The 23,720-nt window shown below is 40.3% G+C and overlaps 2 protein-coding genes across 2 annotated transcripts; both read right to left on the bottom strand.

The window, feature by feature from the left end:
• Positions 1-243: 243 nt before the first annotated feature.
• LOC139366548 (transmembrane p24 trafficking protein 9) lies at positions 244-5,634 on the bottom strand. The gene is made up of 5 exons (XM_071104166.1): positions 5,449-5,634; positions 4,772-4,872; positions 4,490-4,615; positions 4,180-4,326; positions 244-1,892 (listed from the first exon to the last, which is right to left on the bottom strand). The coding sequence occupies exons 1-5, from the start codon at positions 5,594-5,596 to the stop codon at positions 1,743-1,745; spliced, it is 672 nt and encodes a 223-aa protein (XP_070960267.1). The 5' UTR covers positions 5,597-5,634; the 3' UTR covers positions 244-1,742.
• A 383-nt stretch (positions 5,635-6,017) lies between these two features.
• Positions 6,018-13,271, bottom strand: LOC139366547 (vesicular integral-membrane protein VIP36-like). The gene is made up of 8 exons (XM_071104165.1): positions 12,908-13,271; positions 9,847-9,965; positions 9,557-9,674; positions 9,287-9,369; positions 8,220-8,381; positions 7,789-7,903; positions 7,154-7,273; positions 6,018-6,969 (listed from the first exon to the last, which is right to left on the bottom strand). Exons 1-8 carry the CDS (start codon positions 13,065-13,067, stop codon positions 6,809-6,811), a joined length of 1,038 nt encoding a protein of 345 aa, XP_070960266.1. The 5' UTR covers positions 13,068-13,271; the 3' UTR covers positions 6,018-6,808.
• Between the last annotated feature and the right edge of the window lie 10,449 nt (positions 13,272-23,720).

Genomic DNA, 23,720 nt, shown 5'->3' with positions numbered 1-23,720 from the left:
AACAACAAAAAACGCCAATGATGAACTAACACAATTAGGAATCATTTTAGGAACATCATGGATAAACAAAAAAACAGATTAACTGAACAAAACATTTTTTGCAAAAATTATCCAGTATAGTTCTTATTGTTTTATGATAGACAAGAAGCAAAGACGGCTTTCTGGCTAAATACTTTTCAAGTGTACAATTGATATTTACCCACGAATCAACTCCTTGTATATGATGAGATCCGGAGCAAACTGTTTAACTGGACAGCAGTTCTTTATTGAATTAAATCAGTGTCTTCAAAACTCTACTTGAGAATTTGGAGAAAGGAAATGGACAAAACAGAAGCCAAAAACACCATCTCTCCTGGTTCACTTAGATATGCAGTATAGATGGGGAAAAGAACAAGGAAATCTCTTTAAATCAACATTTACTTGAGGTTCATCAAGTCAATGGATTGTGATAAGTGAACATCTTTGGCAGTGTATTCAGCAAGTTAGGGAGAAACTGTGTGAACTGCTCACTTACTTAAGCAAATGCATAGCTAGTATTTCACATTACTTTTTTTTCTTCCATAGAACTACCATATTAACAGACACTATCACCACCCTTTAACTAAAATGTCATGTTTCTTGTCTTACTTTCCAGCTTTATAAATGGACCATTAAATAAAACACAGACCGAGCCCGTATTCAGTAAGCGTCTCAGAATAGAAGTGCTGAGCTAGGATCAGCTTTGACTTTTAAATCCAAATGAATAGCAAGGGGTAACAGATACTAGATCAGCAAGCCTACTCCAAGGTGCTTTGTGAATACAGATACTGGCTAACAAGACAGGAGAAGGTTCCACATTTTCAAGATCTCCATAAAAAAAAAAATGCTGGATGTCTTTCTGTTTCTAAACACACAGACCATGACTGACACTAAATACATCAGGGGTTGAAACGTAAATTCATTTGAATCTAAATAAAAAACATCCAGATACAAAGACCAGTATGCACACATGACCAAAAATACATTCCATAAATCAAGTCACCATTTCTGTTGTACAGCTCTAAACTAAAATAGGTGCTCTCTCTCAGCTAGTAACAAAAACCCCATTACAATGCATGTAAGAGTGAGAACATTGTCTAATTAGTTTGAAAACACACCTGTTATTTTGAGAGAGAAGATGCAGCCTATAATATGACTGACAGTCACAAACAGAAATATATTACGGAAGGGGAGGGGAGGGGGCAGCATGTGTGGGAAAACAAATACAAGTGGTTTTAACTTTCTGAAGAACAATGTTTGATATCATCAATAGTAAAAAAACTTTTTTTCCCAGCCTAAAGTAAAACATTATGTAGAGGATCATAAATAAAACGAATTGCAGACTGATACCTTATAGAAACAGGGATGGGGAATATCAAGGTCATAAAAGGGTCTTAAAAATCCAAAAGCAGAGCCCTATCAAAATACAAAGTAATTGGGTGGTTTTCACTGATAGGATGGTAACTTCACCAGTCTGCACATGTACTTCTGGGAGCAAACACACATTCTGACTGATGTTTTGAGTACTGCATTCAGACCAGGGTTGGGTTCATTTCACTTATCAATTCAGGAAGTGAATTTAAAACCTGAATTGATGAATGAAAAATGCCTCATAGAAAACAATGGGAGAATTTTCAATTGAATAGAGTTAAAGTTCACGTCCTGAATTTACTGATTTGATCCCCAACCCGGACTCAGGTAAACAACAAAATGAGAGTGCAGGTCTACACTAATTTCTTGGCTTCGAAGAAACTCTTGAGATGTCTCATCTGCCAGAAGCCAATGGCCACCAGGATCAATGTCTGAACGATGGACCACCACAGAACCCTCTGGTTGGTGCTCTCACTGGTCTGCCTGAAGCGCTCCTCACGGTACTGGAAAAGACAGAGCAATCATAAATACAAATAGTAGCACACAAGCCAAGGGAATCAATATCTGAACTAGAGGTAAATATGGAGGTAAATATGGAATTCAGCAAATGTCTTAAATCAAACTGCCTTGAAAAGACTGGTATTTTGAGGAGAAAACATTGCACCAAATGGTTCGTTTCCCTGATTGTGTTTTACGGACCACCTGCCGGTAGATGTCTGACTGACATTATTTTAGTATTTTTCTACATGTAGAATCGGTTTGTAAATTACAGCCAGCTCTCTTTTCAGAGGTGCCAAGGACTCATGGCAAGCAAACACTACCAGTGTGTCCAGGGCTTTACTCAAGAGGACAGCTGATGTAGACTTGGGCTCCCAAGTGACACAGCAGTCTAAGTGCTAGAGGCTTCACTACAGACCCTGGTTAGATCCCGGGCTGTATCACAACCAGCCGTCATCGGAAGTCCCATAGAGCGGGGCACAATTGGCCCAGCGTCATATTACGGACATATTCAATCAAACCTTATCAAACCTTAACCTTATAACCTTATATCTGCTGTTCCCACATGCTTCATGAGGGCCACCATTGTTCCTGTTCCCAAGAAAGCTAAGGTAACTGAGCTAAACGACTACCGCCCCGTAGCACTCACTTCTGTCATCATGAAGTGCTTTGAGAGACTAGTCAAGGACCATATCACCTCCACCCTACCTGACACTCTAGACCCACTCCAATTTGCTTACCGCCCCAATAGGTCCACAGACGACGCAATCGCAACCACACTGCACACTGCCCTAACCCATCTGGACAAGAGGAATACCTATGTGAGAATGCTGTTCATCGACTACAGCTCAGCATTTAATACCATAGCACCCTCCAAACTCGTCATCAAGCTCGAGACCCTGGGTCTCGACCCCGCCCTGTGCAACTGGGTACTGGACTTCCTGACGGGCTGCCCCCAGGTGTTGAGGGTAGGTAACAACATCTCCACCCCGCTGATCCTCAACACTGGGGCCACACAAGGGTGCGTTCTGAGCCCTCTCCTGTACTCCCTGTTCACCCACGACTGCGTGGCCATGCACGCCTCCAACTCAATCATCAAGTTTGCGGACGACACTATAGTGGTAATCTTTATTACCAACAACAACGAGACGGCCTACAGGGAGGAGGTGAGGGCCCTCGGAGTGTGGTGTCAGGAAAATAACCTCACACTCAACGTCAACAAAACAAAGGAGATGATTGTGGACTTCTGGAAACAGCAGAGGGAACCCCCCCCCCCCCTATCCACATCGACGGGACAGTAGTGGAGAGGGTAGTACGTTTTATGTTCCTCGGCGTACACATCACGGACAAACTGAATTGGTCCACCCACACAGACAGCGTCGTGAAGAAGGCGCAGCAGCGCCTCTTCAACCTCAGGAGGCTGAAGAAATTCAGCTTGTCACCAAAAGCACTCACAAATTTCTACAGATGCACAATCGAGAGCATCCTGTCGGGCTGTATCACCGCCTGGTATGGCAATTGCTCCATCCACAACCGTAAGGCTTTTCAGAGGGTAGTGAGGTCTGCACAACGCATCACCGGGGGCAAACTACCTGCCCTCCAGGACACCTACACCACCCGATGTCACAGGAAGGCCATAAAGATCATCAAGGACAACAACCACCCGAGCCACTGCCTGTTCACCCCGCTATCATCCAGACGGCGAGATCAGTACAGGTGCATCAAAGCAGGGACCGAGAGACTGAAAAACAGCTTCTATCTCTAGGCCATCAGACTGTTAAACAGCCACCACTAACATTGAGTGGCTGCTGCCAACATAATGACTCAACTCCAGCCACTTTAATAATGGAAATTGATGTAAAAAAATGTATCACTAGCCACTTTAAACAATGCCACTTAATATAATGTTTACATACCCTACATTACTCATCTCATATGTATATACTGTACTCCATACCCTCTACTGCATCTTGCCTATGCCGTTCTGTACCATCACTCATTCATATATCTTTATGTATATATTCTTTATCCCTTTACACTTGTGTGTATAAGGTAGTAGTTGTGGAATTGTTAGGTTAGATAACTCGTTGGTTATTACTGCATTGTCGGAACTAGAAGCACAAGCATTTCGCTACACTCGCATTAATATCTGCTAATCATGTGTATGTGACAAATCAAATTTGATTTGGGTTAGGCCGGAGTAGGCCGCCATGGTAAAGAAGAATTTGTTCTTAACTGACTTGCCTAGTTAAATAAAGGTTAAAAAAAAAATACATTTAAAAATGTACTCACCCTCTGATAGTTCTGCTCCTTCTGGATCTGGTCCACTTGCTCCACCAGCTGTCTCACTCTCAGCTGCAGCTCTGTCAGCTTGTCTTTGGCTGCAATCTCTGCATAGTTATTGGTGTGCTCTCCCACTTGGATGTCCAGGTGAACTCTCTGAGGGTGGTTCACAGCAATTCAGAGGAGCATAAACATGGGTATTTTCAAAACACTTACACCCCCCCCATCCCATATTGTATCCTGCCATCAGCTTTTCTTATTGACCCACATTGTGTGTGCAATACCCTTTCCCCCACATTTGTCACACTAATGTACTTACAAGCATTCCTCCAGCGAAGAGGGCAAACTTGGAGGAGTTGGAGTGAAGGCAGATCTGATGTTCTCCTGGGGTGTGAGAGGTGAAGGTGAATCTTCCCTCCGAGCCGTATTGACGAGACAGGATCACCTAGAGTCCAGATAAGAAAACACACAGGAAGCAACACTTTTTCAGTATAATTACTATTCAATTCAATGTAGCTTGGTTTTTAATTATTCTCACAGGCTTCTCTCAAAGAATACCATATGATGTGAATGATACTGGTTGCAGAGTGTAACATCCTACCTTCTCATCAGGGTCTTTCACCTCAACAAACATCCCCAGACCCTGTGTGGCAGGAAGGTACTCTTCTTTCTGTTTGTCGTACAATTGTGTACGATAGTTTCCTTAAAAAAAGAGACAAAAATGTATTTGTTTACACATGCCAGCCAATGACTGCTTCTACCGGTCTTATCCTTACAAGTGCCTAGCTAGAGGGTAAACTGATAGGGTCAGGGGTCGTTTCAGGACCTACAATATGGATGGTACGACAGTAAAATGTAGTTACACTAGATATGGTTTATATTTATTAAAAGTATCCACATCATGATAGTTGTAGCTAGTTGAGGACATCAATATAACAAGTGTCAGGTTTTTATTGTTAGATATAACTGCACTGTTGGAGCTAGAAACATGAGCATTTCGCACCTGCGATAACATCTGCAAATGTGTACGCCACTAATAAAATTGTATTTGATTTGTATAGCTAACGTTAGCTAGCTGGTGAACTTAGTTAGCTAACCTGCTCATGAATTTGAGAAGCTAGCTAGCCAAGTATGTCAACAAGTCAACTGAAAAGTAAGTTTACAGACACATGTAATGTTGGCTGGCTAGATTTCTAGCTAACTAACTAGATTGCTGGTTAACGTTAGCTGACTTCCCGAGGCTAAATAGCATAGCAATCCCAAGATAACGTTACTGACCGATGATCATGGTTTCATCCGGAATTTCCTCTATGAAGCATTTCTTCTCAGTCTCCCCGATGTGAAAGTACAGCGAGGAGACAAAGGTGTAATAAACGTTCAAAAGCAAAACTAACAACACACAAGACTGCATTTTGACTGCCACCATCTTCCAGGCGATGATAGACGAAGGATGTTGTGATCTGAGTCTGCGCGGACACCAATGCCACGTAACCTATCGCTTATCATCGTCCAATCAACACTCGAGTTAGACTTGTGGTTATGGTAGTTCTAAGTAATGTTCTTCCGGTTTCATGATTATGCATGCATATATATATATATATATATATATATATAAATAAAAAAATAAAAAATTTATATATATATATACATATATTTTATTTTTTATTTTTTAAATCCGACACTAACAATGCGAATGAAAATAATTAACTGACTATGGTCTTCAATTTAGACATCAATTAGTTTAATCAGTAGTAGAGCTTCACTAGAAAAAGTGCAGGGATAACGTGTACTGTCTGTCACACAAAATGATATGAAAGCTTTAGGACTACACATTAGAAGACACTGAGTTTAATCATTTGGGGAGACCAGTTTTATTGAGTCTTACAGGATAACGCAACACGGCCTTGGTCAGTTTGAATCAGTTAATCACAGTAAAGGGACATTTCTACTCAAATAATCCGTGTTTAAGCAGCCACCTCAAAAGGAAAGAAACACTTTATGCAGAATCGTTAAAAACACAATTCCCATGGATCTAATGTAAAATGTGATGCAATCTCACATGAGATTTGTAAAGCCCCCAAGGTAGGCCTTACCGAATGTAAATGTGCCCGAAATCCTTACCAACACCCATATTGAATTCAAAGTCAAGAGCAGTTAGAGATCAATGTAAAAAAACGAAATGAAATCCTAAACATATTTAAAAATCAGTCCAATCACTCAGAATCCAATGGTATAAAAAGATGAGGTGAAAATAAATCAACTTATACAGAAAATGTTGTGAAAGTAAATCTCATTTGAAAGTTATTTAACAAATCAGTGTTTTTACAGGTTGATCCAAATTGACAAGTATCCCCTGTACTGTGAAAACAAAAATAACAGGGGAAAGGGTGTGAATAAAAACTAAAACAAACTGCCTCCATCAAAAGGTCACTCATATACGTGGTAGTAACCATTAGTCATGGTTATTTCACAAACATTGGACGATACCATAAGTGACTGTAATCATCGCGGTGCTTCAGCAGATATAAACATTTGTACAATCTTTAGAAAATTCACTTTGGATGCGTTTCTGAATCTGTATTTTTCACAACAGTTCATTTTACAAATACCTCTCACATACAGAAATATGTTTTTCCTCTCAGTAAAACCTCCTGTTTCTTTCCTGGCGCTTCTGAAAGACTACAGCCCCTACAACACCACAAACTACAATTCCCAGTAGAGCACATAGCAGAAGCAGGAAGACCTTCCAGCCAGTAAGAGGTGTGCTTCGGAAGTTACCAGTAGGATCATCAATGTTGTCTTTGAAAGAGAAAAATTAAAGAAGAATGATCATGGTTAACTATTAATCTAACAAGTCTACTCACCTACCGTAGATGATTTATAGTAAGATGACAAATACTTAACGGTTGTCAAATGGAATACCATCTTTGTCTATTTGGTTAGAACAGAAATGAGTTTTCTTTATCAAATAAAATCTACCTACCTTTGGGGGACTTCAGCAGGCTGACGCTTGGCTCAATCTTGGTCCAGTCCAGACTGTCCTCATCAGGTGCGTGTTCCACCATCAGTTGATACATCTTCATAGAGATGATGTCATGGTTATCTGCAACATGAGAGTTGTGTTAGCATGAATCACCATAGACTTCAAATGTACAACGCCAGACTGTGAAATGACAAACAAATAATTGGTTCAATCTGTGTGTACTCTTTTGCACAGCAAGGTTTTTTTTAAATAAGAATTTAAATCAAGGTCAGGCATTATCTTTCACAGCGTGCAGTTTTTAAATTTGTGTTCGAGACCTAAAAAGAAATGTGATCTACATCTTGAAAGAATCAGTCTCTATTTAATCCACCCTGACCCAACCTACCAGAGATCCACTGTAGCAATAATCAGTGTCCACAACCTGACCCAACCTACCAGAGATCCACTGTAGCAATAATCTGTCTCCACAACCTGATCCAACCTACCAGAGATCCACTGTAGCAATAATCAGTCTCCACAACCTGACCCAACCTACCAGAGATCCACTGTAGCAATAATCAGTCTCCACAACCTGATCCAACCTACCAGAGATCCACTGTAGCAATAATCAGTCTCCACAACCTGATCCAACCTACCAGAGAGATCTCCTGTAGCAGCAGAAGCCCCAAAGTAGTACCCCGTGGGGAGGCGGACACCCCCGATGTCAATGCACCCTTTCCATTCATTCTTATCATCAATGTCAATCATCACCTGTAGAGATCAGAATGGCGCAATTCAGCAATTGCCATTATTTAAATAGAAATGTATCATGTCAATTACATAACTTATACTCTATAAACACAAGAGAAGAAGAAAAGAAACAATGAAACGTATATATAAAACACAAGAGGCCAGGTTCCCAGACAAAGATCAAGCGTAGTCCTGGACCAAAAAGCATGCTCCAAGGAGCATCTCTATTAAGCATGCCATTTAATACAGGACTGGGTTAAGCCTCATCTGTGTTTAAGATACCAGTCCAAGATGTCTAGACTATAGTAATTTATATCACTTAAAAAGGGATTCCAACCGTGAGTCTGCCCTTGGAGTAGCGAATGGCGAGGTAGGTGTCATGGTCTTTGTTCCTGATCTCAGAAGAGCAGCCTCCCAGTTCAGAGGTACGTCCATCATTCCCATGGTCATAGGGCAGAGAACCATTATTCACCATGGCAGAGATGTAGGGAAAGGAACGCTAGTGTAAAGCACAAGGGACGTAACAACAGAAAACAACAACAAAAAATATTCAATAAAGATAAGACATTGTGAATCAATGATTTGATCCTAGTCCTGACTCAGTTACCAATCAATCCATCTTACGCTGTAATGCAATTTTTTTTATTTAAATTTTTTTTTTACCCCTTTTTCTCTCCAATTTCATGGTATCCAATTGTTTTTAGTAGCTACTATCTTGTCTAATCGCTACAACTCCCATACAGGCTCGGGAGAGACGAAGGTTGAAAGTCATGCGTCCTCCGATACACAACCCAACCAAGCCGCACTGCTTCTTAACACAGCGCGCATCCAACCCGGAAGCCAGCCGCACCAATGTGTCGGAGGAAACACCGTGCACCTGGCAACCTTGGTTAGCGTGCACTGCGCCCGGCCCGCCACAGGAGTCGCTGGTGCGCGATGAGACAAGGACATCCCTACCGACCAAGCCCTCCCTAACCCGGACGACGCTAGGCCAATTGTGCGTCGCCCCACGGACCTCCCGGTCGCGGGCGGACACAAAATTATTTGTACATGCATTTCAAAATGTTGAATAAGCCGAATGCAACATATTAAAGGAGATGTTGATGATGCTACAAAAAAGGTCCTTCTCGGAAAGAAACTAAAAAGCTTCATATGAAAATAAATAACAAAGAAACTAAAAAGCTTCATATGAAAATAAATAACATTAAAATCCTTCCATCACTTTGACATGAAACGCAGGAGAATAATGATAAATGTAGCTGCGTCAACTCACGTCAGCCGCCTCATCGTTATGGTACGTGTCTATAAAAAGGGCGAGGCCGTGGAACTTGGCATTGCTGCCAAACACAGACCCTGTAAAGGGAAGAATCACGTCAAGTCAACCAGCCAGATCGCTGCACTTACATCCATCCCATGGAGATCATTGCGGAAGGTATCCACAAATAAAGCCAGGCCAACAAAATGATCTTGGTTTCCAAAGACTGGGCCTGAATGGAAGGCAAAGAGTTTGAGATATGATGATCACATGACTGAGACTTAAAGTGATTACGGCAAATGCAACCCAGTGCTACCACATCACATAGACTAGTCTACTGATTTGATTGCCAAAGCTTTGTACTGGAATGAGGAAGTGATGGATGACAAAGATTCTATTTTGGCAAGATGATGTATTACCTGGATGAAGTCTCTCCTTCGTGTACCAGATGGCGATGCCGTCTCCATGGAGATTTTTCTTCCCCGACCCGTGGATCTTGTACTGCACGTGCATCTCCCAGTCTTTCAGATGAACAGGCTGCACAGAGAAAACACAATGACATTGGATCATCAATTCAACCAGGAATTGGACCTATCTATTTAGTTTAAGATATTCTGCAATCAAGCTATAATGGATTTGAGAGTGGACTGTATTTTTGGTTTGTAATGCCTAACAGAATACATTTCATAGAAGCTAGTTCCTTACTCACCACTGTGTTCCATATGGATCCCTGTTTACTTCTCTCATCAGGTGTCAGGCGCACATACGAGCTGGTGACTAGCGTGCTCCCCCAGAAGTCCCACTGACTGGATGGGCTGCTTCCAACACCTGTACAACATTTTGGTGAAGAGTCAAGCAGGATTTTAGGGACACATGGGAGAAGAATGTGAAGAATTCCGTTGTTCATCAACTACTCATTGCCACCCCTAGCCCAGCTCTCGAGAAGCCATTCTTGGGTTCTCAGTTGATGGTATGGAGGACAGCTGGCTCCATGTGAACTACAACCCCGGCGCTCTGTTTTAACATTTAGAAACATTATTAATCCTCACTAGCAATATAGTTTTGGAAACCTTTGAAACTTAACTTTCATATAAACAAGAAAGAATCTTTCAAATACAAAATTACTGTGCGCAGTTTAGCAAAAGACCATTCCCCTCACAAGTGGAATGGTCATTTGGCTCAATGTAATGGTCAATGGCTCAATGTAATGGTCAATGGCTCAATGGAATTAAGAGTTATGAATTAGCCAAGCGGACTAAACAGAGTTGAGTGGAGTTGGCTACCCCAAGCCTGGCCCAAGATGTACTGTTAAGGAGGAGCCTACCGTTACTCCTCAAGGTCCAAGGACCTTATCATTTATTTTATTTTATCTTTATTAAACTAGGCAAGTCGGTTAAGAACAAATTCTTATTTTCAATGACGGACTAGGAACGGTGGGTTAACTGCCTTGTTCAGGGGCAGAACAACAGATTTTTACCTTGTCAGCTCGGGGATTCCATCTTGCAACCTTCCGGTTACTAGACCAACGCTCGAACCACTAGGCTACCTGCCTATATGATATCCTAATAGCAATATATAATATCCTAATAGTAATATATAATATCCTAATAGTAATATATGATATCCTAATAGTAATATATGATATCTCATCCTAATAGTAATATATAATATCCTAATAGTAATATATGATATCTCATCCTAATAGTAATATATGATATCTCATCCTAATAGTAATATATAATATCCTAATAGTGATATGATATCTCATCCTAATAGTAATATATAATATCCTAATAGTGATATATGATATCTCATCCTAATAATGACATCCTAAAGGTAATATATTCTATCCCGTCCTAAAGGTAATATATTCTATCCCGTCCTAAAAGTAATATATTCTATCCCGTCCTAAAAGTAATATATTCTATCCCGTCCTAAAAGTAATATATGCTATCCCATCCTAAAAGTAATATATTCTATCCCGTCCTAAAAGTAATATATGCTATCCCGTCCTAAAGGTAATATATTCTATCCCGTCCTAAAAGTAATATATTCTATCCCGTCCTAAAAGTAATATGCTATCCCGTCCTAAAAGTAATATATGCTATCCCATCCTAAAGGTAATACATTCTATCCCGTCCTAAAAGTAATATATTCTATCCCGTCCTAAAAGTAATATATGCTATCCCGTCCTAAAAGTAATATATTCTATCCCATCCTAAAAGTAATATATTCTATCCCGTCCTAAAAGTAATATATGCTATCCCATCCTAAAGGTAATATATGCTATCCCGTCCTAAAAGTAATATATGCTATCCCGTCCTAAAAGTAATATATGCTATCCCGTCCTAAAAGTAATATATGCTATCCCGTCCTAAAAGTAATATATGCTATCCCGTCCTAAAAGTAATATATGCTATCCCGTCCTAAAAGTAATATATGCTATCCCGTCCTAAAAGTAATATATGCTATCCCATCCTAAAAGTAATATATTCTATCCCAGCCTAATAGTAAAATATCATATTTTTGACCTGCAATAGATGCAAAGGCTTTGGCAGGGGGGAAAAAACTCAGTAGGGAGAGTAACCGTTTCAAGACGTGGGCACAACGTGGTATGAATGCCACCAGGGCACAGGCAAACAAAGCCAAAGCCAAATATGCTGCTGAAAGGGATAAGAAGGCAGTAAGTTCAAAGACAAATCACTGTCATTTATACTATACACTTTTATAGCATTCATTTAATTTGAATAATGTTGAAGTACTAATTAACAATGGAATGTTTATCAATCAAATTGAAAGAGGGACTTTAAAACGGGTGTTCCAACTCTTTGGTCAGTAAAGATCCCATTAGGAAATAATATATATGTACCAAAATATCTGTAAAAACAAAAATGTAAAACAAAATTATTTTCGTCCTCCGAATAGAGGGGTGTATAGGCCAATAAAATACATACAAATAAAGAGTATTTAAGTGGAGTCAGGTTGGTGAGTTTCCCCTGTATAGAGTGGTGTTAGGGTGGTGAGTTTCCCCTGTATAGAGTGGTGAGTTTCCCCTGTATAGAGTGGCGAGTTTCCCCTGTATAGAGTGGTGAGATTCCCCTGTATAGAGTGGTGAGATTCCCCTGTATAGAGTGGTGTTAGGGTGGTGAGTTTCCCCTGTATAGAGTGGTGAGTTTCCCCTGTATAGAGTGGTGTTAGGGTGGTGAGTTTTCCCTGTATAGAGTGGTGAGTTTCCCCTGAATAGAGTGGTGTTAGGGTGGTGAGTTTCCCCTGTATAGAGTGGGGTTAGAGTAGTGAGTTTCCCCTGAATAGAGTGGTGTTAGGGTGGTGAGTTTCCCATGAATAGAGTGGTGTTAGGGTGGTGAGTTTCCCCTGTATAGAGTGGGGTTAGAGTGGTGAGTTTCCCCTGAATAGAGTGGGGTTAGGGTGGTGAAAACTAGTTAGCTACAGCAAGCTAGTTAGCTAAATTGAAATATGTTTAATGCTTTTCGACCTGTCCCTAAATTAATTTAGTTTGATTCAAAGTTCGTTTTGATATTTCAACCTGCGTGTCCTGATCGCGTCAAAATCAACTTGCGCGAGCGGTCTGGTCAGCATGTTATGACGGAACCAATGGGATGCAGGAACGCCCCGAATTGCGGGCTGCAGTTGCACACTATTTGGCTAGTTAGCAAACTATCTAGTTAATTAGTATAACTGGCTCCTTGCAGCTAACGTTATTGACAATATAAAAGTTAGCTATCATTATCACATGCCGTTAGCGTACTTACCCTGGTACGGTTTCATGAGCGAATGCTCCCGCTTTAAGTGCTCTACATTGCCGTCTGTTATATCGCATTTCAATAGAGTAAAGTGAAGTAATAGGAAAGGCAGTGGTCTGCTGATAAATGTACCAACACCTCTCATTTTGCTGCCTCGGAAAGACACCATGGATCCTGGATAACCATCTTCCTGATCCGGGTAGGACACAGCAACTCCCACTAAAATAGTTCCTATGTTACTTTTCAGTTCAGGAACTTTAACCGTGTCCTATTTTTGTTGTTGTTGAAATAACCGTCTATATGAAAGTAATATTTTCATTGTTACCTTTCAAAGTTCAAACAGCGTTTTGTTTGATTATCGCTTTGAACTTGTAGTTGTAAATAATGTTTTCATTGTTGGTAAAAAATTACTATAGCCAATCATGGACGACCACATAGTTAAAGACAACAAAAACGACCAATCAGGAGCTTGGTTGTAGTTGGAACGTTCGAAGAATGCAAATGTTCACAACTTTGCAAATGGCACGACTGACGTTTCTTTTTCTCCACTAGATGGTGCCACTACATCAGTTTGTTTATTTGAAGAGTTCGTAATTTCCCACTGTGTCGGCCCACAAGGTCGCAAATAAAAACTATGAAAAATAAAGCTGAAATATTTCTTCACAACAAAAATAAATATATAAAAAAACGAAATGACACAAACGGAACAATTAAAAAAGCACCCTAAGGAAAAGCAAAGCTAAAAATATGTTTTAAGCTCTCTTTTCAATTTGTCCACAGATCAAATCAAACTTTATTTGTCACATTCGCCGAATACAACAAGTGTAGACCTTACCGTGAAATACTTACTTACAAGCAGCAGTGCTGCTCTTCCAGAGGCTGGGGGCGTAATAACTAAAGGCTGCCTCCATGAGTCTTGGTCCTAGGCTTTGGGATACTTAAGGCCAGAATACCCGAGGGGCCTAGTGTGTACATAACTTAAAAGCATGTCTGTCTGGGCATGTATTGGGATGCATATTCATTTATTGATTTAAAAACCAATAGAATAATCTTAAAATGAATTCTAAAACTCACAGGCAGAGTGACCTCAAAACCGATGTAATGTGTCCTCTCCATCTGGTCTTGGACAGTACCCATGCTGCAGCATTCTGTAGGGTTTTAAGTTGACCAATGGCTTTCTTGGGTAGACCAGACAGAGCATTACAGTAGTCAAGCCTGCTTGTATTTTTTAATGATTTAACATATATTAAACTAGGCAAGTCAGTTAAGAACAAATTCTTATTTTCAATGACGGCCCAACGCTCTAACCACTAGGCTGATACAGAGAGACTCATCCATGCATAAGAGAGAAAAGGCAGCACCTTGACGAAATGACTCAGGTGGTAAAAAGCCATTTTGGTCACATTCCTAATGTGTGATTTGAAATTTAGTTCAAAATCTAAAATAACACCTAGTTTTTTAAAAACCTGATTTTATCTTTATTGCCCGTGAATTCTATTGTGTGGCTAGATTCTCTCTGTATGCTTTGACTCCAACAATAAGTACCTCGGTCTTGTCTTGATTTAGCTGGAGGAAGTTGTGAGCCAGCCAAGTATTTAAATCACTAATACAGTCTAATAATTTATCCGTGGAGCTAAAATCCTCTGGTGACACGGCAACATAAAGTAATGTATCGTCTGCGTAGCAGTGAAAATCAATTCTGTGCTTTCTGATAATGCTGCCAAGGGCTAACATAAATGCAGCATGCAACAATTTTACAGAGTTACAGTTCATAAAAGGACATCAGTCAATGTAAATAAATTCATGAGGCTCTAATCTATGGATTTCACATGACGGCAGGGGCACAGCCATGGGTGGGCCTGGGAGGGCATAGGCCCAGTCACGGAAGAGCCAAGCCCAGCCATTCCTGCAGTCAGCATCCCAATTGCAGCATCCCAATTGCACATTTTAGTGTCCTTTTATTGTCCCCCAGCACAAGGTTCACCTATATAATGATCATGCTGTTTTAATCAGCTTCTTGATATGCCACACCTGTCAGGTAGATGGATTATCTTGGCAAAGGAGAAATGCTCACTAACAGGGACGTAAACAAATTTGTGCACAACATTTGAGAGGTATAAGCTTTTTGTGCATATGGAACATTTCTAGGATCTTTTGTTTCAGCTCATGAAACATGGGACCAACACTTTACATGTTTTGTTTATATTTTTGTTCAGTATAATTCCTATTATAATGAAACTTTGTATGTTTGCTCTCTAGACACAGTGACTTATTTTTCTACTTTGTCTTCAGATTTAACATCAAAACAATAAAGAAGGGGTCCTACCACTATGCACCCGGGGGGGCCCCCAGGACTGACAACATTTATTAAGGATCCCCAGATGTTCCTGCCAAGGCAGCAGCTACTCCATGTTTTTTTTATAGAATTTGGCAGTATATCCAACTGGCCTCACAACCGCAGACCACATGTAACCAAGCCAGCCCAGGACCTCCACATCCGGCTTCTTCCCCTGCGGGATCATCTGAGACCAGCCACCCGGACAACTGATGAAAGTGTGGGTTTTCATAACCGAAGAATTTCTGCAAAAACTGTCGGAAAACATCTCAGGAAGACTAATCTGTGTGCTCTTCGTCCTCACCAGGGTCTTGACCTGACTGCAGTTCGGAGTCGTACCCGACCTCGGTGGGTAAATGCTCCCCTTCGATGGCCACTAGCATGCTGGAGAAGTGTGCTCTTCACGGATTAATCCAGGTTTCAACTGTACCTGGCAGATAGCGAGCGTGTATGGCATCGTGTGGGCGAGTGGTTTGCTGATGTCAACGTTGTGAACAGTGTTCCCCATGGTGAAGGTGGGGTTGTGGTATGGGCATGCATAAACTACAGACAATGTACACAATTTCATTTTTGTCAATTTGAATAAACAGAGATACCGTGACGAGATCCTGATGCCCATTGTCGTGCCATTCATCTGCCAGCATCACCTCATATTTCAGCATGATAAAGGATCTCATGGATCTCAAGGATCAAGGATCTCAAGGATCTGTACACAATTCCTGGAAGCTGAAAACATCCGAGTTCTTCCTTGGCCTGCATATTCACCAGACATGTCACCCATTGAGCATGTTCGGGATGCTCTGGATCCACGCGTATGTCTGCGTGTTCCAGTTCCAGCCAATATCCAGCAACTTCGCATAGCCATTGACGAGAAGTGGGACAACATTCCACAGTCCAAAATCAACAGCCTGATCAACTGTATGCGAAGGAAATGTGTCGAGCTGCATGGGGCAAATGGAGGTCACCAGGTACTGATTGGTTTTCTGATGCACGCCCCTACTTTTTTATTTATTTTTTATTTACATTTATTTTTATTCCCAGTGATGGGAAATCTGTAAACTAGGGCCTAATTAATCTATTTAAATTGACTGATTTCCTCATATGAGCTGTAACTCAGTAAATATATTTTCTATTTTTGTTCAGCGTAGCGATCATATCATTCAGCAACATCAATAACAAAACCATAACTATCCTGCTATGTTTTTTTTATACTTAGATTATAAAGAGCTCAACTTAAGCAGAAAGGCCTACCGTCCATGAGGGCTTAATAATGTTTGACATCAGATAGGACTCCAGCTTTATCATATGTCCAGTCTGAAAATAGAATTAATCAGTTAAGCACTCGGTCTGTTCTTATGGGAAGAAACAAACATTGTATGTGTTACATTATTTTTTGCACCGGCATTTTATTGCCATTTTTTTGTTCTTAACTCTTATTTTTTAGACTACATTGTTTGTTAAGGGCTTGTAAGTAAGAATTTTCACAATGCGATCTACACCTGTTGTTTTCGGCACATGTGACAAATATCATTTGATTTATTTGCTAGTTGACAGCTTACCTTGAGTTGCTGATGTCTTCCATCCTCGTATCCTGACTAAAGAGAAACAGGCCGCGTTCATTACACAATAACTATCAAACCACATGTAAAAATTTGAATGAAAAAAAAAGTCAGATTCATGTATAGTCATGACTTCTCTCAATGAATCTAAATAAATCCAATCTACTCTGCAGTATCTAGGGTTGGTTGATCCCTGATCAATGAGACAAAGTCATCCATAAATGCACCAGACATTTCTCTATCATTTATGTCAGCGATTTCTTTGACATAACATTCTGTACATTCTGTATTCTGTATTTTAATATAACGGAACAAAATAGCCCAGAATTGCAGTCTCAACTGTTAATCAAGAGTAGATAAACGTGATGTCTTGAGGCATGTTAATAAAGGTCCTGAACAGTCATTCTAATTCCCATGTAAAATAGCCTTTTGATTGACTCCAATATCACCCATAATATTTTTTTGGGGGATAGAAATGATACATTTGACTAAATACTTGTTATCTCATGACTAACTACTAGGAAGTTTGAAAAGGCAGGCTCTTTATTTTTTATATATATACACACATCTCCCGTTTGGTATGTCTCGTGTGATGCGGTTCACAGCAGCACTGACTGATGTGTTGGCATGACAACTGGGTCAGAGTTTTGAACGAACCCCCTCCCCCCACACCATTTTGTTCCATGCTGGATGAAGACCTAGCTAGCCAGTAAACTAACTAACACCAGACACAGATGAAGACCTAGCTAACACCAGACACAGATGAAGACTTAGCTAACACCAGACACAGATGAAGACCTAGCTAGCGGGTAACTGGCTAACACCAGACACAGATGAAGACCTAGCTAGCGGGTAACTGGCTAACACCAGACACAGATGAAGACCTAGCTAACACCAGACACAGATGAAGACCTAGCTAACACCAGACACAGATGAAGACCTAGCTAACACCAGACACAGATGAAGACCTAGCTAGCCGGTAACTGGCTAACACCAGACACAGATGAAGACCTAACTAGCCGGTAACTGGCTAACACCAGACACAGATGAATACCAATTCTTGGAGGACCAAAAAAAGCTGTTACCGATTTAATCGGCTGGTTTAAAAAATATATATACAGTGGGGCAAAAAAGTATTTAGTCAGCCACCAATTGTGCAAGTTCTCCCACTTAAAAAGATGAGAGAGGCCTGTAATTTTAGGTACACTTAGGTACACTTCAACTATGACACTTCAACTACAATAGGTACACTTCAACTATGACAGACAAAATAAGAAAAAAAATCCAGAAAATCACATTGTAGGATTTTTTATGAATTTATTTGCAAATGATGGTGGAAAATAAGTATTTGGTCAATAACAAAAGTTTATCTCAATACTTTGTTATATACCCTTTGTTGGCAATGACAGTCTTCACAAGGTTTTCACACACTGTTGCTGGTATTTTTGCCCATTCCTCCATGCAGATCTCCTCTAGAGCAGTGATGTTTTGGGGCTGTTGCTGGGCAACACGGACTTTCAACTCCCTCCAAAGATTTTCTATGGGGTTGAGATCTGGAGACTGGCTAGGCCACCCCAGGACCTTGAAATGCTTCTTACGAAGCCACTCCTTCGTTGCCCAGGCGGTGTGTTTGGGATCATTGTCATGCTGAAAGAACCAGCCACGTTTCATCTTCAATGCCCTTGCTGATGGAAGGAGGTTTTCACTCAAAATCTCACGATACATGGCCCCATTCATTATTTCCTTTACACGGATCAGTCGTCCTGGCCCCTTTGCAGAAAAACAGCCCCAAAGCATGATGTTTCCACCCCCATGCTTCACAGTAGGTATGGTGTTCTTTGGATGCAACTCAGCATTCTTTGTCCTCCAAACACGACGAGTTGAGTTTTTACCAAAAAGTTATATTTTGGTTTCATCTGACCATATAACATTCTCCCAATCTTCTTCTGGATCATCCAAATGCTCTCTAGCAAACTTCAGATGGGCCTGGACATGTATTGGCTTAAGCAGGGGGACACGTCTGGCACTGCAGGATTTGAACCCTGGCGGCGTAGTGTGTTACTGATGGTAGGCTTTGTTACTTTGGTCCCAGCTTTCTGCAGGTCATTCACTAGGTCCCCCCGTGTGGTTCTGGGATTTTTGCTCCCCGTTCTTGTGATCATTTTGACCCCACGGGGTGAGATCTTGCCCCAGATCGAGGGAGATTATCAGTGGTCTTGTATGTCTTCCATTTCCTAATAATTGCTCCCACAGTTGATTTCTTCAAACCAAGCTGCTTACCTATTGCAGATTCAGTCTTCCCAGCCTGGTGCAGGTCTACAATTTTGTTTCTGGTGTCCTTTGACAGCTCTTTGGTCTTGGCCATAGTGGAGTTTGGAGTGTGACTGTTTGAGGTTGTGGACAGGTGTCTTTTATACTGATAACAAGTTCAAACAGGTGCAATTAATACAGGTAACGAGTGGAGGACAGAGGAGCCTCTTAAAGAAGTTGTTACAGGTCTGTGAGAGCCAGAAATCTTGCTTGTTTGTAGGTGACCAAATACTTATTTTCCACCATAATTTGCAAATAAATTCATTAAAAATCCTACAATGTGATTTTCTGGATTTTTTTCCCCTCATTTTGTCTGTCATAGTTGAAGTGTATCTATGAAGATAATTACAGGCCTCTCTCATATTTTTAAGTGGGAGAACTTGCACAGAACTAAATACTTTTTTGCCCCACTGAATGTATGTATGTATGTTTGTATATGTATATTGTAATAAAGACAGTTACAACAATACTGAATTAACACTTATTTGAACTAAATATAATACATCAATAAAATCAATTTAGTCTCAAATAAATAATTAAACATGTTCAATTTGGTTAAAACAATGCAAAAACAAAGTGTTGGAGAAGAAAGTAAATGTGCAATATGTGCCATGTAAAAAAGCTAATGTTTAAGTTCCTTGCTCAGAATATATGAAAGCTGGTGGTTCCTTTTTAACATGAATCTTCAATATTCCCAGTTAAGAAGTTTTAGGTTGTAGTTATAATAGGACTATTTCTCTCTCTACCATTTGTATTTCATATACCTTTGACTATTGGATGTTCTAATAGGTACTTTAGTATTGCCAGCCTAATCTCGGGAGTTGATAGGCTTGAAGTCATAAACAGCGCAATGCTTGAAGCACAGCGAAGAGCTGCTGGCAAATGCAGGAAAGTGCTGTTTGAATGAATGCTTTCGAGCCTGCTGCTGCCTACCACCGCTCAGTCAGACTGCTCTATCAAATCATACACTTAATTATAATATAAAACACACAGAAGTACTAGCCTTAGGTCATTAATAACATGGTCAAATCCGGAAACGATCATTTTGAAAACAAAACCTTTATTCTTTCAGTGAAATACGGAACCGTTCTGTATTTTATCTAACGGATGGCATCCCTAAGTTTAAATATTGCCCAACCTTCAATGTTATGTCATAATTATGTACAATTCTGGCAAATTAATTATGGTCTTTGTTAGGAAGAAATGGTCTTCACACAGTCCGCAACGAGCCAGGCGGCCCAAACTGCTGCATATACCCTGACTCTGCTTGCAAAGAACGCAAGAGAAGTGACACAATTTCCCTAGTTAAAATTAAATTCTTGTTAGCAGGCAATATTAACTAAATATGCAGGTTTAAAAATACATACTTGTGTATTGATTTTAAGAAAGGCATTGATGTTTATGGTTAGGTACATTGGTGCAACGTTAGTGCTTTTTTTTCGTGAATGCGCTTGTTAAATCACCCTTTTGGCAAAGTAGCCTGTGATTCAATGATAAATTAACAGGCACCGCATTGATTATATGAAACGCAGGACAAGCTAGATAAACTAGTAATATCATCAACCATGTGTAGTTAACTAGTGATTATGTTAAGATTGATTGTTTTTTATAAGATAAGTTTAATGCACCTTACCTTGGGTCCTTGCTGCACTCGCATAACAGGTAGTCAGCCTGCCACGCAGTCTCCTCGTGGAGTGCAATGTAATCGGCCATGATCGGTGTCCAAAAATGCCCATTACCGATTTGTTATGAAAACTTGAAATCGGCCCTAATTAATCAGCCATTCCGATTAATCGGTCTACCTCTAGATGGAACCAGTAACTTTATGATCAAACTTTATCAATGTAGAAGCAACAGTCATTATTCATACTTTGGTCATCATACTTTGATCTGGTTTCATCCAAATATCATCTGATTTAATTTAACATTATTTTGACTGTTCATGACCTTTAAGATTGAAGGTGGTGATAAGGCTGAGATATCATTGAAGTTTCAAAATTGGACATGATCCCTTCCTCTCTCTCTGATCTCCCATGGACTCCATAGGCAAATTAAACAATGTAACAACCTGGAATTAGAGATTTTTTGTTAATTTAGCTAAACTAATGACAGTTGTCATTGTTGCTTTGCTTGCTTACCTCAAGTTGAACATCTGATTGTCAATCCTCCAGGTTTGCTAGACTGTTTGGAGACTGTTTGGAGACTTGCATCAACTGTCAGCTGACTAAAGAATGTTCCGTGAATTTAATATGTTGAACAATCCTAAATTCCAAACTTTATGAACAGGAGTATGAGTGCAGGCCAGAGTGATCCTCACATGTATTTTAATTATGTTTTGTTTGCCTTTTGTGATAATGTTTTGAATTCAAATGTAAAAGAGTGTCCTTGACCCTGCTCCACATGAGGCTGTCCAACCAGAGAGAGAGTCTATCTAGGCAGCCTTCTCTGGAGTATTCTCTGTCTCTGTCAGTGGTTTTCATTATTTTCTTTCTTTTTATCTTATGTTTCCTTAATATTTTCTTCTTTTTCAATTATATAGACATGCATAAAATGTGTCAGGTACTGTCAATTTATTTTATTTAACATTTATTTAACTAGGCAAGTCAGTTAAAAACAAATTCTTATTTACAATGACGGCCAAACCCGGACGACGCTGGGCCGCCCTATGGGACTCCCAATCATGGCCAGTTGTGATACAGCCTGGAATCGAACCAGGGTGTCTGTAGTGATGCCTCTAGCACCGAGATGCAGTGCCTTAGACCGCTGCGCCACTCGGGAGCCCAATATATAGACCTAAATAACAACAGTGTCTTGAGACGTCCAATAGAATTGCATGTCTTCAAGACATGGCACAAAATGGCATGGGCTGTCTCCAGACACGTCTTCAAAACAGCAAATGTCTCAAAGCGTCTTGAAATGTCTCCAGACACGTCTTCAAAACAGCAAATGTCTCAAGACATGTCTCAAAGCGTCTTGAAATGTCTCCAGACACGTCTTCAAAACAGCAAATGTCTCAAGACATGTCTCAAAGCGTCTTGAAATGTCTCGAGACAGCTGAAGGCTGGCTCGGCATGAAAGTAATGAGATTACGATACTAATTTTGCGTAAACCAAAACAACTACGCTATTGATTACAATTTTGGACAGGTAGGCCTAACTAGTAAGTGTTATGGATTACATTTAAAAAGTAACTTACACAACCCTGGTCCCACCAGAGGCTTGGCCACTGGTTTTATGAACTGGACAGTCACAGAATTATCAACAAAACTGTTTACATTTATGTTAGTAGTGAATGTTGGTTTAACTTTTAAATACATCTAATCCCTGGGACAATACATTCATCTGATCCTGCCCAGCATGTCTTCAAGAAGCCCCAGTAAATTCCTCAGAAGCATGTGGACACAGACACCAACCACCCAATGAAGACAATTACAGGGTGAGGAATCTCCACCATGAATTTGAATAAATATATATATACAGTGCCTTGCGAAAGTATTCGGCCCCCTTGAACTTTGCGACCTTTTGCCACATTTCAGGCTTCAAACATAAATATATAAAACTGTATTTTTTTGTGAAGAATCAACAACAAGTGGGACACAATCATGAAGTGGAACGACATTTATTGGATATTTCAAACTTTTTTAACAAATCAAAAACTGAAAAATTGGGCGTGCAAAATTATTCAGCCCCTTTACTTTCAGTGCAGCAAACTCTCTCCAAAAGTTCAGTGAGGATATCTGAATGATCCAATGTTGACCTAAATGACTAATGATGATAAATACAATCCACCTGTGTGTAATCAAGTCTCCGTATAAATGCACCTGCACTGTGATAGTCTCAGAGGTCCGTTAAAAGCGCAGAGAGCATCATGAAGAACAAGGAACACACCAGGCAGGTCCGAGATACTGTTGTGAAGAAGTTTAAAGCCGGATTTGGATACAAAAAGATTTCCCAAGCTTTAAACATCCCAAGGAGCACTGTGCAAGCGATAATATTGAAATGGAAGGAGTATCAGACCACTGCAAATCTACCAAGACCTGGCCGTCCCTCTAAACTTTAAGCTCATACAAGGAGAAGACTGATCAGAGATGCAGCCAAGAGGCCCATGATCACTCTGGATGAACTGCAGAGATCTACAGCTGAGGTGGGAGACTCTGTCCATAGGACAACAATCAGTTGTATATTGCACAAATCTGGCCTTTATGGAAGAGTGGCAAGAAGAAAGCCATTTCTTAAAGATATCCATAAAAAGTGTTGTTTAAAGTTTGCCACAAGCCACCTGGGAGACACACCAAACATGTGGAAGAAGGTGCTCTGGTCAGATGAAACCAAAATTGAACTTTTTGGCAACAATGCAAAACGTTATGTTTGGCGTAAAAGCAACACAGCTCATCACTCTGAACACACCATCCCCACTGTCAAACATGGTGGTGGCAGCATCATGGTTTGGGCCTGCTTTTCTTCAGCAGGGACAGGGAAGATGGTTAAAATTGATGGGAAGATGGATGGAGCCAAATACAGGACCATTCTGGAAGAAAACCTGATGGAGTCTGCAAAAGACCTGAGACTGGGACGGAGATTTGTCTTCCAACAAGACAATGATCCAAAACATAAAGCAA

Source organism: Oncorhynchus clarkii, chromosome 14 (assembly GCF_045791955.1).
Source record: "Oncorhynchus clarkii lewisi isolate Uvic-CL-2024 chromosome 14, UVic_Ocla_1.0, whole genome shotgun sequence".
NCBI classification, from domain to species: Eukaryota; Metazoa; Chordata; class Actinopteri; order Salmoniformes; family Salmonidae; genus Oncorhynchus; species Oncorhynchus clarkii.
The sequence above is the reverse complement of the archived record's forward strand: the minus strand, read 5'-3'. Positions and strand labels throughout refer to the sequence as shown.

Bases quoted from the DNA above. Each gene is read 5' to 3' on its own strand.
- LOC139366548 (XM_071104166.1), bottom strand. From the start codon at position 5,596: ATGGTGGCAGTCAAAATGCAGTCTTGTGTGTTGTTAGTTTTGCTTTTG. The intron at 4,616-4,771 runs GTAGGATGTTAC...TCTGGACTCTAG, and splicing joins TGAAAGACCCTGATGAGAAG to GTGATCCTGTCTCGTCAATA. The intron at 4,327-4,489 runs GTAAGTACATTA...AACCACCCTCAG, and splicing joins TCTTCGCTGGAGGAATGCTT to AGAGTTCACCTGGACATCCA.
- LOC139366547 (XM_071104165.1), bottom strand. From the start codon at position 13,067: ATGGTGTCTTTCCGAGGCAGCAAAATGAGAGGTGTTGGTACATTTATC. The intron at 8,382-9,286 runs GTAAGTGCAGCG...GCTTTACACTAG, and splicing joins ATGATCTCCATGGGATGGAT to CGTTCCTTTCCCTACATCTC. The intron at 6,970-7,153 runs GTAGGTAGATTT...TCTCTTTCAAAG, and splicing joins CCTGCTGAAGTCCCCCAAAG to ACAACATTGATGATCCTACT.